Here is a 16,985-nt window from a genome sequence, read left to right on the forward strand (position 1 = left end):
GATCAAATGGCTAGACTGCCATTGTTTATAGTACTTGCCTATGATACAATGAATGCTTTCATTGATATTCAAAATGCTGTATTTCTGGTTGTTACTTTGAAAACTCACTGTTGAAATTCTTTGTGTCTAATATATGAGGATAAAGACCACTCTTGGAAGAGATTCAATGTAGTTTATTCAGTGTAGAGTTCAACAATGTAGAGTTCAATGTAGAATTCATCTTTCAATGTAGTTTTTTCTCTTCAGACTGAAAAAGATGTGAATTGCCTTGAACCATGGCTAATAAAAGAAATGGATTCTTGTCTTTCTGATATCTGGTTGAATAAAGATGTTGATTCCTTTGCTCAGGTGTTCCACCTCATTTTAACTGAAAATGTCAGTGGTAAGTTTTTCATCTTATTGTGTAAAAAGAAAAAAAAAAACCAAAAACAAACCACACAACAAACCCCAACCCCCCCCCCCCCCCCCCCCAACAAACAAACTAACCAACCAACCAAAACCAAACCCACACCACAAAATGGCTTGTATTTCTGTGGCTACTCTGTCTCCAATTTCAGATGTTGTTATCTTTGAATTCTGATGTGTATTGAAAAAAAATGAATAGGGTTAGCAAAATTAATGAGGTTTGTAGATATTTGTTGTTTTGAAGTATTGACATGTTTCTAAAATAGTGTTAGATTCACATGAACTGACTCGTGGGATAAAGTGAGGAAACAGTTTCTTCGGGGTGGATTTTGAAAGTCATTTTTATACTACCTTTAGCTGAAAAAGTAGTGTTTGTATTAGGTTTGCTGATGTTTGTTGTACTTCTCAGTTGATTATAGGCACAGTGAAACCAGCGCAACTGCACTAATGATTGCCTCAGGCAGAGGCTTTCTGAGTCAAGTAGAACAACTAATAAGTATGGGAGCAAGTATCCACTGCAAATCATCCAATGGCTGGTAAAACAAACAGATAAGCTGAAAGATAGATTTATTTGTCAAGATACAAAGGAGAAACAACTTTCTATAACATCTAATCTAATTTGCTAATTTATCTGACTATTGTAAGCACTAATATGTTTTGACAGTCTTAAACAATTTCTAACTTCTGTTTATTACATTGTTTTCTGTAAATGCTAAATTCAGTTCTTAGTTAGACAGTCTCAAATATGGGGTATACTCTCTTGGTTTCAATGAGTCTGATTTGACATAATGGTTAGAAGAAAAATTGGAATCTTTCTCACTCTATTGATTAAATACAGTATTGATTAAGTTAGATCCAAAATGTTTGGCAATTTTATTTTAAGAGAGTAACCTATATTGGATTTAAAAATACAGTATTACATGTGCAAAGGTGTTTGCTATATCTGTAAATATGTTGTACCATGTAAAAAATATTTGTGAATTTGTAAAATTCAGAGTTTTGTGTCTTCATACAAACAGGGAACTATACTAAATAATTGTAATATGGAAAGAATTAGGATTCCAGAAGTATGATATTTGAAAGATTTGCTGAAGAATGTAGTTTAAAAGGAAAATAAGAGTGAACTGCTTTGTGAGGAGGACGACTCTAAGACATCAGAAAGCCTAATGTTTTCATGTATTTTTGAGAGAAACATCTGGGATGTGACTTCTCAGGTTGATTTAAAGGAGCTAGTAAAGGGTACTACAAAAAGGCATGGCTCGTCCCTGCATGTTGGTGTGTGTTTTTTGAAGGAATGGCACATTCTTTCTCCTCATTTCGTTCTGCATGTTTGGGGAAAGAAATATTTATATATCTACATATAGCAGTTTCTGTATAAAACTGGGATTCTTTTCTTTTTGTTGCCTAAAATAGGTTGCCTAAAATCCTATTGCTGTTACAGCTGTTCATGCACTTTAAAGTGGGAAGTTGCAGATCCAGCAATAACAACACTGATTAAACAGTAATGCGGAAACTGATAGAAAAGTGCAGAGTCAGTTGTCTCCTCATGTAATGTGCTATTCATATGCATCTTTTGAAGTGAGAAATTAATACAGATTTTTCCGCAACTCTTTTCAGGATGGCTTTGGACTGGGCTAAACGATTTGGGCAGACAGAGGTGGTTGACCTTTTAGAGTCCTACAGGTAAGCTATAACTAATTTGCAGAAGCAGCTGAAAAATACCGGTTTAGTCAGGTTAGGTTTTACTGTCTTTCAGTCAGAACAGATTTTATCTTTTTATGCTTTAAAATCTGGCCTAAATAGCAAGATCTGTTTAAGAATAGGAATATTTTGAAATCGTACATTATTTAAGAAAAAGTTTGTTTGTGTTCAGTATCATAGTGGTTATGTTTGCACGTCTCCTGGGATAAATATAGTTCTAGTGGTGTAGAATTTCTTTGATATTATTAGCACTTGTCACCTTAATATGGATGTTCCTATCATGATTATATATCTAGGCAGGATGTGGTTATAGTAGCTGAAAGAAATATGCAGAGGACATGCCAATTCTGTATCATATACCATTTTAATTTCAGATGCTTATTCTGGAAACAGATCTATTGTGTGTTGTTGAAACATGATAGCATATTAAAGAAACTTTATATGAGTAACATGTACATTAGGCCATTCAAGAATTGTTTTTCGATTAGCTTACAGATATAGTAGTTACAGTGTGTAGAGACCTGGATTATTATAATTTCTCTTAGTGTAGTTTATGTTAGTGTAATACCTGCTTAACTGTTATGGTAGGGAAGTTTTTGGACAATATATTTCTTTTAAATATTTTTCCTTTAACAGATAAACACATGGTGTCTTTATACTTTGAGTCCTGTCACATTTACTTATGGTTGTGTTCCAATGAAGTATAATAAAATTAACGCTAAAAATTGAAGTTGCATGCTTTGCTAAGTTAACACTTAAGTCAGTGAATGGTAATAGTTTTGTGGAGATGCTCTTCTGCTACACTTTAAAATTAAAATTCAAGATGAGTAGTCTTGTTGATCTAAATTTGAGTTGATGGCTGAATGGAAACCTGAAGCAAACAACCTTGACTCTGGCCTATGTATTTGTGTATTTTAGTGCTTCAGTGGAATCTGGAAATCTGGATGAAAGTTCCCTGGTCCAAACAAGTGGTAGTGACCTTAATGCAGAGGACAGAGAACTGTTGAAAGCTTATCATCACAGTTTTGATGATGAAAAAGTGGATTTGGACCTGATTGTGCACTTACTTTATAACATCTGTAGTAGTTGTGATGCTGGTACGTATATATACACACTCCCATAAATGAGTGTGGATTCAGCTTCTGATGAATTGTGCTCTTTTTTCAGTAACTCCAAATAGATAAAACCTTCCAAGTGCCTAGTATGCATAGTACTGACATATTAACTCTGCAAACCAACTTCTTTTTCAGGAGCGATTTTAATATTTCTTCCTGGATACGATGAGATAGTTAGCCTGAGGGACCGTATTCTTTTTGATGACAAGAGATTTGCTGATAATGCTCACAGGTAGAACCTCTAGTTTTATAGCAGTCTTGAGTTTTTACCGTTTCTTTTAAAAATCCTTAAAATGTGGTCTTTGTCTTGCATTAGATACCAAGTTTTCATGCTTCATTCAAATATGCAGACTTTGGATCAGAAGAAGGTGCTTAAAAGTCCACCTTCTGGCATCCGCAAAATAGCAAGTATCTGAGGACTTTGTCAGATATTATGTTAATCTATTTTGTCTTCGCTTTTACAGTTACTATAGACTTCTTTTTTTATTGCAGATTCTTTCCACTAATATTGCAGAAACCAGCATAACAGTCAATGATGTTGTATTTGTTATTGACTCAGGCAAGGTGAAAGAGGTATGATTGGCTTAAACTTTTTTTGGGAAGTAAATTTCCTAGTGTTACCTTAAAATACATAATGCATAAATTTTGGGGAACTACATACTAGGCTGAGAGGTAGTGCATGTCAAATGACAGAACCCATTGAGGTTTTGACATTCACTTGTTTTATTACCAATACTGTAAATAGCTAGCTGTTTAAAAACCCTGTAAAAGCTATTGAAGGTTGATGTAGATATATGGTTTTATATATAGATATATAAATATAGTATTTCTGTTTCTTTTTTTTTTTTTTTGATATACCAAGTCCATCAGTTTAGACCACCATCTTCCTGAGACGTGGACAACACTGGGACTTCCCTTCGTTCTGTTACTGTATCTAGCCCAAATCTAATTCATTAAGTTTTTAGGCATTGTTTTTGATATGTTGAATGCCTATTCCCTAATTAATTATTCAAGAAAAATGAGATAGCAAAGTGAGGCAGTTTAAGACCTTGTATATGAGTTAGAAAATAAAACCAGATTTCATAGGAGACACTCAAACCAGATTTCTGAAGTTCTCATTGGTAATACAATTTTTTTGTAATTTAGCATCAAATGTAGGAAAATAAGGGTGTAATTTTCAAGTCAGACGAAGAGGAAAACTTTATTTAATATGATACTATGTTTTTGCTTGGTTTGTCATACCACAAAACACAACCCATGTCTTTTGTTGACTTAAATTGCCTATTGACTAGAAATCTTTAATTTAGAAAACTGTGTAGCACAAATATACTGTGAAGGAGGTAGCATAAATTCACTTGCAACTAAGGACTTTAGAACATACCTTTGTGCCAGAAGCTCATGGTTCTTAGTATTATTTTTATTTAGAGAACTTCTGTTGATGATCTAAATAATTTCTTTCATATACCCTAGTCAATCTTGGGTTTATGTTCCTTGCTTTGCTTTTATAGAAGTCTTTTGATGCACTGAGCTGTGTTACAATGCTGAAAATGGTGTGGATTTCAAAGGCCAGTGCTATCCAGAGAAAAGGCAGGTAAAAAATGCTTCATACTGAATTTTATTTTGCAAATATCCACCATCCTGTATGTTAAGAATAAAATACACGGTGTAATAGCAATTAGGTAATGTTAACCTCGTCCAGTATTGTGTTGGATAATGGCTGATGCTAATTTTTCTTCAGAAGAGTGAGGGTCAGCTTGTGTTTCCTTGGAGTAATTTACCAAATTGTAGAAAAGTGACACTCAAGAATTTCCCAAAGTTTACATTAGATCTAAATTGTTTTTCACTCATGAACTTGTTCTCCTTCCTCTTTCTAGCATGTAGCACCCTCAGCCACAGTGTCCCGTAAGGTGTTTCGCAACTTATCTGTGGGCAAAGGGCTGCCTATTGCTAGCCTTTAATTGGTGTCCCCTCATCGCTGTGTTAGAGACATTGAGCACTGATTCTTTATTCATCTTCTGCAAACTTCATAATTTAGCAGGCCTTTATCATATTCCTTCCCAAGACTATGTGAGGGCTGAGGGGTTACATACCAACAAATGCCTACATTTGGTGATGCTATATTGGCATTAACCTGCAGGAAGTTGAGCGTGAATGGGAGCATTTGCTGTCTCTGTCCCTTCACTCACGAGTTGTTTGGTCTTCATTCTTCCTTTTACTACCTTTAACTTCCAACTGTTTGAGCCATGTGAAGAGGAAGAAATTAAATTTATTACTTATATTCCTTACAGCAAAGGACAGTTGAAATTTGAATTGATCTTAGGTTTACAAAAAACCCACATCACTTTATTTTTAGATAGATCTTACTTTCATTTCTCCAGATCTTTCAGTATTGGGGCAAAATTATAATGTGTATATATATATATATTTCAATATACTATCAGAAATAATCCATGTGCTACAAGACTCTCACATCATATGTGGGACTTAATGACAAAATTACCTGTTTCTTAGACCTCCTTCTGCACTTACATTCTAAGCTTGCGGATGTGTGTGTGGTATTTTGGGGGGGGGGTTTGTTTTCTTTTTTTAATTCTAATTTTCAACAACTTCGTATATTTCATTTTCAAGGGCTGGGCGCTGTCAGCCTGGAGTCTGTTTTCGTCTCTTCAGCAGGCTTCGATTTCAGAGTATGTTGGAATTTCAGACTCCAGAACTTCTAAGAGTGCCACTTCAGGTGCATGTTCAGTTACAGATTATAACTTAAAAAATGTATTATCATCAAACCATACTATTAACTCAGAAAAAGTGTTTGTCTTTTTGTGTGTGTGTGTGTGGTTGGTTTTTGTTTTGGTTTAGTTTGGTTTTTTTTCTCTCTCTCAATCTTAACAATCTTTTTTTTGCTTTTTAACTTGTAGGAGCTTTGTTTACACACGAAACTTCTGGCTCCAATTAATTGTCCAATTGTTGACTTTCTTATGAAAGCTCCTGATCCTCCACCAGCTTTAATTGTGAGAAATGCTGTGCAAATACTGAAGGTCAGCAGAATAATAGTTTTACATGAGAATTGTATTTGATTTTATATTTGTGGTGTGGCAACATATCGTACTGAGTTTTGTTTGTACTGAGACTGTTGTATAAACACTTAAGGATGCTTTGAGTCTTTGTGTTGTCTATTTTGATTTTATGTGTGTGGATGTATTTTTCAGTGTTAAGGGAAGAGAGTGCTTAAAAATCTCATCTCAAACTGTTAAAGAGTTTGACTTGCTTTCTTAGTTGATGTCCAGTATCCACATACTTTGTGTTTATTGTAAATTTTGTCCACTCCTCCCTCCCTGCCTTTTTTTCTTTAATTACACAGACAATAGATGCCATGGACCCTTGGGAAGATCTCACTGAACTTGGCTATCATCTCACTGAATTACCAGTAGAGCCACACCTTGGTAAAATGGTGTTATGTGCTGTTGTTTTGAAGTGCCTGGATCCTATTCTTACTATTGCTTGCACTCTTGCATATCGAGACCCTTTTGTCCTACCCGCACTGGCCTCTCAAAAGCGTGCAGCCATGCTGTGCAGAAAACGTTTTACTGCAGGAACATTTAGTGACCATATGGCGCTTCTCAGGGCTTTCCAGGTATTGTTTCGTCTTCAGAAAGAATACTAATTACAGTAGATCACATATCAATGTAAATGATGTACCAGTCAAGTTGCATGTAGAATGATTGATTATTACTAAGTCTACAGAGAAGAAACTTTATTTTTGCCTAGTGGCTTTTCTGTATGTTGGACTCATAAGTTAGTGAGGGAACACTTTTTATCAGATTTTCTTGTTTATATTTCCAAAGCTGGTTAAATTCTGAATGTTCCAACAAGGTGCCACTTTATATCCTGCTACACTGACTGATGACTTAAAATAATTAGCTTTATAATAACTTAATATAATGATCTGACAATAACATAATGATCATTATGTTAATTTGAGGAATGGGTAAAGAGAACATAGTACTGAACCAGGAAAAAAAATAAAAATCTGGTTTGATAAACTTCCTTTCTTTCTGATTGGTTTTGTCTTCATTTTATTGATGTAAATTTATTCTTTTTCTGAAGTGCTTTTTTTACCTGATGAAATTAATAGGCAAATGTAAAATATTCTTTACAGGCATGGCAGAAGGCACGCAGCGATGGCTGGGAGAGAGCCTTCTGTGAAAAGAACTTCTTGTCTCAAGCCACGATGGAAATCGTTGTAGGAATGAGAACCCAGTTGCTTGGCCAGCTTAGAGCCTCAGGTAAATGGGTTTGAAAAAAATTTAACATAGTTTTGGAGTCAAGTGTATGCCTAGTACAAGGGTATACAAATTGTAACAAGAATAGTGTTCATTGGTGTCATTTTCTTTCCTTAATTTGAAACAGACCAGTACATATTCATGCTGGACACAGTGCAGATGCTAGAGTGAGGAAGTGTGGCTGGGGAACAGCTGATCTAATTGGAAGTGCTCTGGTTGTTCCACATGCCACTGGCTTTCAGTGTGAGATACGTTTCCTTGGGTTTTTACATTCTAATATGTTATTTCCATAGGAAATGTCTTTGTGTTGTAAAAAGTACTTGTATTTTATGTTAGTATAAAACCCCTTATCACAAAGGATTTCAGTATAATGATTTCTTCTTGGTGCTGTTAAGTCAACAAATTTGTAGGGTTTGTTTGTTTCAATTTAGTTTTCTTCACTTCAAATTCCTTTTGAGAAGCAAAAAAGAAAGATCTTAAATACAAGCAAATATAACAAATTTTTGTCCTCTTCTTTATTCAGGTTTTGTTAGAGCCAGGGGAGGAGCTGATATCAGAGATGTTAATACTAACTCTGAAAACTGGGCTGTAGTTAAAGCTGCCTTAGCGGCTGGGATGTATCCCAATCTAGTTCATGTAGATAGAGAAAGCCTGGTTTTGACTGGACCAAAGGAGAAGAAAGTGCGATTTCATCCTACATCTGTTCTTAGTCAACCTCAGTATAAAAAGGTAAAATCAGTTTGAATTTATAGTTCACAAAAAAGAGCACTGTATGCTATTGAATATTTTAGAAATGTCTCTTCATAGTTGTCAATACTTTAAAAGCAGCATGTACATTAAACACTACATTTTTAAAAAATATTTTTCATGGCAGTTGATAAAATAAAGAATTGGAGTTGGTTTATTTTTCCAATATTATTTCATCAAAATGTATTTTGTTGTTCTAGATGGAATGAGACAATAGTAAAATAAAAAAAAAAAATTTCGAAACAGTTCCTGCTCATAGTAGCAGGAATAAGTTCTCCTCTGAAACTGATTTATTTAGAACCTTTTTTAAAGCAAAATGTTTTGTTTTAAGGAGGAAGAGCAATTGGTGAGTCTGGTTGAATTCTCTCTCACCTTTTTTTTATTTTTGTAAGATTATGTGCATATAAATATGTCTTTATTTCTACATGTATAAAGTATGAAATATGTTAAATTTTAATTGCAAACAGATGGTACAACAATGTAATCTTATTTGCTCTTGCACAGATTCCCCCTGCAAACGGGCAAGCTGCAGCTATTCAGGCACTCCCTACAGAATGGCTTATATTTGATGAAATGACAAGAGCTCATAGGATAGCAAATATCAGATGCTGTTCTGTTGTAACACCTGTCACTGTGTCACTCTTCTGTGGACCAGCTAGATTGCCAAGTAATGCTTTGCAGGAACCTTCATCTTTTCAAGGTATAGTGGAGTTTGGATTTGAAATATTTCAATTGGTATATACTACCATGTGATATGGAAGGCTTACTTTTCAAGAATATTTAATACATATATTACAAATTCTTAAAATGTCAGAGCTATAGTTCCTGTAGCTCTGCAAGAATACAAGTTCTGTAATAGATGTCTCAGTTTTTTGAATCCTTATAGATTCATATCCATAAATTACACTTACACAGCTCTGGAGTTTCTGAAATTACAGTACAGTTTGTAGTGGAATAAAAAATGGAAACAAAATGTTTAATGACAGAACTAATGCTGAAAAGTGTAGTATGTATGGTTTTTTCTACAGACTAGTTTATTTGATACTTTGAACCAGATTGTTCAAACTGAATAATAATGTGGAAAGTATCAATATGGTAAATAGTCATACTGCTTCCAGCAGAAACATGCATTTTAAAGATAATTTTCTAGTGGTAATTTTTAATGACAACTAGCTATACTATTAACTAGAAGTAATAGGGAATATATAGAAACTTCCATTGTTAAAATTTAAATGGAGTGCTGTAGAGATAGAAGCAAAAACAATCCACGCTGCTGCAGTTGTCTAGAAATAGTAATTTGAATCAGAGTCCAAGTTATTTTTGAAGCTTTCCTGTCTTGCTCTTAAAGTGTTACTCTTAAAATAGTGTTTATGCTGATTGAATTACACATTAAAAAAAATTACAATCCTACTAATTAGCCATATGTGTATATAATTTATATTTTCTTAATGGGTCTTTAAATCTGCTGTTTTACTAGTAAACAAAGCATAATGTATGGTTTCGCAAACAGCTTCAGGCAGAAGTTTGATAATGGCTTGTTGATACTGATGAAGGTACATGAGTGATTAGATCATATCAATACAGGTGCTTACATAGCAGGGCCCTCAACAGGGCTGGATACTTCAATTCTTCTAACTGAAGCAAAGACTTCACTGAGGTCTATTGCAGAAAATAAAAAGTGGCTTTACATATATTTACATTTTTAAATAAAATTTAGAAGGAAAATGAGTTTATTGCTGATAATACAGTAGTGTTCAGTTTTTTGTATATAATTGGAGATAATACAGAAATGTTAATGCAGCTTTTATATTTAATTCAGGGGATGGGTTATCTAATGATAACAGTGATAGTGAAGTAGAGGACAAAACAACTGCTAATTTGGCACTACTAAAACTAGATGAATGGCTGCACTTCAGACTGGACCCTGAAGTAAGTAATGTATCACTTCAATGCTTGTTTCTTTTAGAAGGATATTTATATCGTATCTTCCTAAAAAAAATTCTGAAATATTTAGGTAACAAAGAATTTTCTGTTAGAGTGGCTGTCACAGACCATTTGGGTGTCAGATTTATGGAACAATATACTCTGAGGCTTAACCTTTATTTCATGAACTCATTAAGAAATACAACAGAGAAACAAGAGCTCAATCCCCTTTTGCCCAGACTAGTCTATCTTCCTCCATCATGGTGCAGGCATCCCCTGTATCACACTGGGAAGCAGGAAAGCCTCAGTAGTCCAGCTGCTGTTGGATCCACATCAAAAGCTTTCTGAGTAAGCTAATATTTTACCTTCCAGCTTAGAGGTTTGGTGCATTTCCATAAGTTAGCAAATTCTGATGAAACTGTCATTCAAAGATAGTGGCTGCAGGAGACTGCAAGCTGCAAGTGATAGTGGCTGCACAATGGCCCTTTAGCTCTTTCTGGCCACCTGTCCTGCCTCTGTGTTGCTCTCACTTTGACCTAATGGAATTGCTCTCAGCACACATTGAGCCTTAACATGAGCTGTGTTAGCCGAAATGTGAGCAGGAATTGAGTGAACAGTCACGATATTTCCTTCTCTGAGAGGATGACAAGTTGGAGTTCTTGAAGTTGGAGTCGCTGAGAAAAAGTTGCTGTCAGATTTTATAAAAAGAAAAAAAACACCCCACTTTGAAGTCTTCAGGTCATTGAGAAGCGCTGACTGTGGTAGCAGATACAGTAGTTTATGGGTTATGAAATACTTGGACTTTTCAGATATAATAATAAAACTGTACTAGAGACGTTTAGAAGAGTGATTATTTAAATTGAAACATTTCTGATGAGAATTAGATTATAGTCTTATAAATTAAGTCAACTCATTTGAACAGTAGTCTGTAATAAAAACATGTCACTTGGAGGTCTTTTCGTTCAGGTATGAACAAGGAGTGCAAGGATACAGACTAAATTGAGAGGAAGGGCACAAAGCATTAAAAGATTTCTTTTTTTTGATAGAATTTTGAAGTGAGAAGGGGTTTACAATATAATTTTAAGTTCGGTGCAGAGCTAAATGAAATATTTAAAAATTATCTCGGACCTGAGGACGGAAAAGATAATAGCTTAGTTTAAGTGTAGGTTTGTCTTCCCATCTCTATCACTTCAGTCTTGCCTTTCAGTTCAGACCCTGTTCATTTTAGAATGATAGATACTGCCTGGTAGGAGAGATGTAGGATACACTTACCTGTCTGATCTAATTCTTATTAGTCTTTAACAGAATTGAAATTCATTACAGGCTGCTGGTTTGCTGTTGCAACTCAGACAGAAGTGGCATAGCTTATTTCTGCGTCGTATGCGGGCTCCTTCTAAACCATGGTCTCAAGTTGATGAAACAACTGTGAGAGCAATTGTAGCTGTTTTAAGTACTGAAGAACAGTCTGCAGGTTTGCAGCAGCCTTCAGGAATTGGTCAGAGACCAAGACCTATGACTTCTGAAGAACTTCCTGTAACATCTACATGGAGGTCAACCAACAGTAGAAAAAGCTCAGCAGAAGCTGAATTCTGTGATGACTCCTCTAATGCTGAAAAGTAAGCTTCTGAGATCTTCTAAAGATTGTAGATCATAATTGAATTTAATTTCTCCTAGTAATATAACGGAAGAAACAATAGAAATACAATTGAAAGAATATACTGTCCTAGCCTGCGCAATAGTTATAATTTCATTGAGAAGTGTTTCATTTGTGTGCCTGCTTTTTGAGAGAGTAATCAGGAATATTGTCCATGAATTGTGATCTCTGGGAAGAAGTCACAGAAGAGGCTTAACCCTAGGATTCAAATGCAATGCATGATCAGTATTTTTTCAGATAGTGTTTAATATGTTTCGGAATTACTATAATATATATATAGTCATGCAGTAGGCTGATATGTAGATATAAATTGTTCTGTGCCACCTTATGAAATCACTGGTATGTCCTTTATCTACCTTACTTTTTAGAGTTTTAATGAAGTCTACACCTCCTGCACTTCACCAGCCAAAGAAGTACAAGGACAAAACCATTTTGCACTCCAAACGAGCTTCAGACGACAGATCAGATCAATCATCAGTGAAGTCTACAGACAGCAGTAGCTATCCAAGCCCCTGTGCTAGTCCTTCTTCTCCAACCTCTGGAAAGGTAGAGTTCTCATAAACAAATTACACTACTTTTCAAAATTAATAGAACTTCAGAAATAAATTTGCTGATATCTTTCAGTAGCTATCAGGTATTTATATTGATAAATAAAGAATCTAACTTAGATTATAATTTTTAACAGCTGCATAATACTTATTTCTTTCTAGAATTTAAAATCTAGACTAAATGTCCTTGTTAATACTAGTTTAATACAGTAATGATTTTACTCTTTGCAGACTGTTGAGATAAAGCTGTCCAAACTAGAAAAGATCATGTTTGGGTTTTATTTTTAAACTTGGTACAATACCAAGTGAAGGTATATTATTATTTATGTTTTCTTTAATGAATTTTTATACAGTGCCTGCACTTGTGAATTCTTTGGATTCTGTCTTCCTCTGTTTCTGTAATTGCATACATTGCTACCAATTCTCTTTAAGTTTTGTTTGATCTGCCTTGTTGTGGCTGCTTGCTTTTTAATGATGGTTATTTTAATAAAGCACACATTTTTTAATGATGTTATTGGCATAACTCTCCGTGTGTACTTGAATAGTAAACTACAGTAATATTGAAGAGATCACTGAGAGGGAACCCCATTGTTCCTATAGGCATGCACTCATTGCAGGATTTAATAATTCCTCTTAAATCTTCAAATTTTTCGATTCAGCCAGTGTAAAAGAGAAAACTTATTTTTCCTGAAGGTGGAAATATGAGTAGTTTGCTTCAGGCTACAGTCTAGAATGATTAATTTTGTGTCATCTGAAGGTGCACCAGACTTCAAAGAACTGTAGTTAATCACTAGACTATTTAGGCCTGTTCCACTAATCTTGTTTGCTGCCCCTGATGAATGAATTATTATTTTGGAAAGTGCTTAAGGAATGTAAAATACATGTGAAATACATTTTAAAACCAATTCAGACAGTACCAGCTGATAGATTCCGTGGTTTTTGTAGAATCTGGGTGAAAAGGGTAGGAATGCATTCGAGAGATTTCTGTCTTTGTGTGTTTAAAACTTTAGAACTAAAGCCTAGTTGTTGGGTTTTTTTATGGTGGTGGTGGTCTTTTTGTTTGCGTGGTGGTGGTTTGGTTTTTTTGGGTGTTTTTGTAGGTTAATTTAATTTAATTTTTCCAGGGTTCCAAATCTCCTTCACCAAGACCAAATATGCCAGTCTGGTACTTTATAATGAAAAGTAGCAACGTGCAAAACATTGATATTTCTCAACAGAAGGGTATATGGTCTACTACGCCAAGTAATGAACGAAAGCTAAATAGAGCCTTTTGGGAGAGCAGCATGGTTTACTTAATATTTTCTGTTCAAGGGTCTGGACACTTTCAGGTGAGTCCTTAGTTAATACTAAGCATTAGCTTTGGTTAATGGTTTAGGAGAGTGCAGCAAATGACTGTGTGTAGTATGGAGGTTTTTGCTTATGACTCCTGACCTCTAATAAGTAAAGATTAGCAAGCAAAAGTAACTGGTTGCTGATGAAAGAGTACTTCATTCTTCTCTGAAATATGCCTTTTTAGCTAACTCAGTTTGTCACTCAAAGGCTAAGAATGAATTGCTTCTGAGCATCTTGAGTAAGAATAATGTTTAGACCCTACATTAATCCTTTAAAACAACAACAAAACAAATCCAAACAAAGAAGTGATTGCTAGTCTTTTCTCTGCTTTCCAAAGTAAATATTGTAACAAGCAGTTACAGTCAAGTCACAGCTTTCTAAAGCCAGGAAACTCATAGATGTATTTATTAAAAATTTTAATAAAATCTGTTCTGTCTGAACTGTAGTTTCTAAAAGTCTGGAGGTGGAAAGTCATGGCCATGATTTTTCCAGAGCTGTGTCTTTACTTCAAGTTTAGCAAAGTGTTTGTCAACAACTTCTTGACAAACTTGTAGCCATTTCAAGTTAAAGACTTGACCTGTAATGAAGTAGTGCAAAGTTGCAGGTTAGCTATGTTGTAGAGTGGGCTAAACTCAGTTGTTCCAAGAAGAAGTTCCCACTTAGCTCTTTATATATAAAACTATTAATGAAAGTCAATTAAACTTAAAATCTAATGAACTAGCCCAAATACGGCTGTCTTGGTGTACCACTGAAGGGTTATGGTGAGATATATGTACTATGATTTGGCAAATGCAGATGCAATACTGGAAAGTAATTTTCAGCATGGCAGTTGTTACTGAAAATGGGCTAATGTATTGGTGCTCTTAGACGATAAACCTGGGAGAGAAAGGCATGCTGAACTAAGGAGCATAGGTGGTTGATGTTGCCTTACTCTTCCAGTTTTGACAATGCACTGGACGTTCATGGGATTAACAGTATTAATATTCTCTTGTACCAAGTGTCTCTTTACTTTCCACCTTTATTTTTCTTTTTATTGATTTCCATTTAAGTCTGGCTTGAGCTGTCTAGGACTGCATGTACAACATGCATGTGCTGCATGACAGTAGTGTGTGCTGGTAACTTATATAGTGCACTGCATCTCTTGGACTCCTAAGTTGTAACTGGCATAAATATTCATGAATAGCTGATAAGTTTGGTGTGTGGTGGTTTGGTTTGTTTGTGGTGGTTTGAGTTTTTCTTTCCTCTTTGTTGAAGTAAGGAAATAAAAAAGCAACTTTGACCTCTTTCCTTGAAAAACAGCTATACTCTTGTAATTCTGTGTGAAATTTTGTAAACATAGAGGGAACATGGGAAGGAAGGAATGGATTTCTGAAAAAATACCTACAACTAACAAGGAATAGCTAATGAACTATTATGTAGTAGAACATTCATCTTGATTCCTTAGGATTCAAATGGTTTTGCAACACCTTTTCCACTTCTGTTACAAAGCTTAAAAAAAAAACTTTGGATGGTAATTGTGAGAGATGAATTGAGATACATTCTGTAGTCAAACCCTAGAAGGCATGTTTAAAGTGGGAAATCACATCTAACTTTCTAGGTGTAGACACTTTAAAAGGTCCAGCTTAATGGGGGAGAGTGTGTGAATCACTTTGAAACTAATTTGAAAGTTTCATGTATAGTCAAGTAATTTAATTCCAATGTAAGCATACAGGCTGTAATTGTCTTTCCTTTTATATTTCAATTTTTGCTGCAGGGTTTTGCTAGAATGGCTTCAGAGATAGGGTGTGAGAAAAGTCAAGACTGGGGATCTGCTGGTTTCGGAGGTGTGTTTAAGGTGGAGTGGATCCGAAAAGAAAGCATTCCTTTTCAGTTTGCACACCATTTGCTCAACCCTTGGAATGACAACAAGAAAGTACAAATAAGCAGGGATGGCCAGGTAATGTTCTCTTCTAAAGTCTTCTTTACTTGGTGTATTGTTTGTTAGCTTGACATTTATCTCAACTTTCGTCATATATCTGTTAATCTGAATCACAGTTCCTTGATGCACGTTGTCATTCTGCTAATGCATTACTGTTGAAGTAATGGAGTCAAAGAAGTTTTTTGCTAAATACACTTTAAAAAAAAAAAAAAAAGCTGGATGCTTCCAGAAATAACAGGTTGGTGGTTTGGTTGGGGGGGGGGGTGTTTGATTTTTTTTTTTAATTTTTTTGATTTTTTTTTTTTTTAATTTTGGTTGTAGAGATTTTTTTCCTTGTTTGGTTCAGACTTGTTCTCTGAGGTAGTCTGTCACACTCAAATAACTGTCCATCATTATAGCTTTGAATGTTCTGTAAAGCCTGAAAAGAATCTTGAGATTTGAGGCGGAATAAAGCTTAGGACAGTTCTCCAATGTATTAAAGCTAAATGCAACTACAAAAAGCTGGAAGAGAATTGGCACAAGAGTTCTCTGGCAGTTCCTGTGTTCTCCCCAGTCCACTCCCAAAATATCTTTAGAGATTCTATAGCTAAACTTCCTGATCGTCTTCTTGCTACTTCTCCAGAACCTCTCCAGTTGTAGGAATGAGGAAAGGAACGTACTGTAAAAATGAGGAAAGGAACGTAGCATGTAATGCAGTTAACAGTGCTTCTGTTGTAAGCGGCTCTTAAGACCTAAAGAGTCTTAATGATCTTAAAAACAGTGTATGTTAATATCTATGATTCCCTCAAGAGTCACTGTATTACTGGTGGGTGATCTGCCTTTCCACATTGTCTACCACACTTGACAGAATTAAACTTAAAAGATATGGAGAATAATGATCTTTAGTTAATAAGTGACCTGTGGAAGGTACAAAGCATATGGTGCGTTGTATATGGTGGTGGTGTGTTCACTTGGAATACTGTTCTTAAGAACTAACATCTTACTGTGAATAAAAAAATTCAAACAACCTGAATGCCAAGGTACCTTATGAAAGTTCTTATCTTGTCTTTAAGCCCTAGTAAAAAAACTTTCCTATGCGGGAGTTCTAATCTACGTTTCGATAGCAAAAGGAATGAGCTCTTTCAGAAAGACTGAGAGCAATCAGCAGTAACTTCATCTAACAGTTTTGTTATAGTTTCCCTATGTTCAATAGTAGCAGTGCAGATAACTTCTCTAATTTCTTGCTCATTTCTAGGAGCTGGAACCACAGGTTGGAGAGCAGTTGCTACAGCTTTGGGACCGTATTCCTTTGGCAGGAAAAAACTCAACTGATTGAGCATGTCAGGTAATGTGATAGAGGTAGTTATTTTATGTATTACTTGC

The 16,985-nt window shown here is 35.1% G+C and overlaps 1 protein-coding gene across 2 annotated transcripts in view; it reads left to right on the plus strand.

Moving 5' to 3' along the window:
• YTHDC2 (YTH domain containing 2) overlaps nt 1–16,985 on the plus strand; it is a 32,994-nt gene that overhangs the window by 14,265 nt on the left and 1,744 nt on the right. The window contains exons 10-29 of one of the 2 annotated variants that reach the window (XM_030469719.1): nt 247–382; nt 815–941; nt 2,023–2,088; nt 3,025–3,203; nt 3,357–3,453; nt 3,538–3,625; nt 3,714–3,794; nt 4,730–4,812; nt 5,850–5,955; nt 6,137–6,256; nt 6,580–6,852; nt 7,378–7,504; nt 8,025–8,230; nt 8,753–8,948; nt 10,068–10,177; nt 11,495–11,787; nt 12,194–12,371; nt 13,498–13,701; nt 15,459–15,641; nt 16,858–16,961. In XM_030469719.1, the coding sequence (XP_030325579.1) occupies nt 247–382; nt 815–941; nt 2,023–2,088; nt 3,025–3,203; nt 3,357–3,453; nt 3,538–3,625; nt 3,714–3,794; nt 4,730–4,812; nt 5,850–5,955; nt 6,137–6,256; nt 6,580–6,852; nt 7,378–7,504; nt 8,025–8,230; nt 8,753–8,948; nt 10,068–10,177; nt 11,495–11,787; nt 12,194–12,371; nt 13,498–13,701; nt 15,459–15,641; nt 16,858–16,938 (2,934 nt within the window). In that variant the 3' untranslated portion in view covers nt 16,939–16,961. The remainder of the gene's footprint in view (nt 1–246; nt 383–814; nt 942–2,022; nt 2,089–3,024; nt 3,204–3,356; nt 3,454–3,537; nt 3,626–3,713; nt 3,795–4,729; nt 4,813–5,849; nt 5,956–6,136; nt 6,257–6,579; nt 6,853–7,377; nt 7,505–8,024; nt 8,231–8,752; nt 8,949–10,067; nt 10,178–11,494; nt 11,788–12,193; nt 12,372–13,497; nt 13,702–15,458; nt 15,642–16,857; nt 16,962–16,985) is intronic. The other variant, XM_030469720.1, reaches the window with a different exon arrangement.

Source organism: Strigops habroptila, chromosome Z (assembly GCF_004027225.2).
Source record: "Strigops habroptila isolate Jane chromosome Z, bStrHab1.2.pri, whole genome shotgun sequence".
Classification (NCBI taxonomy): domain Eukaryota; kingdom Metazoa; phylum Chordata; class Aves; order Psittaciformes; family Psittacidae; genus Strigops; species Strigops habroptila.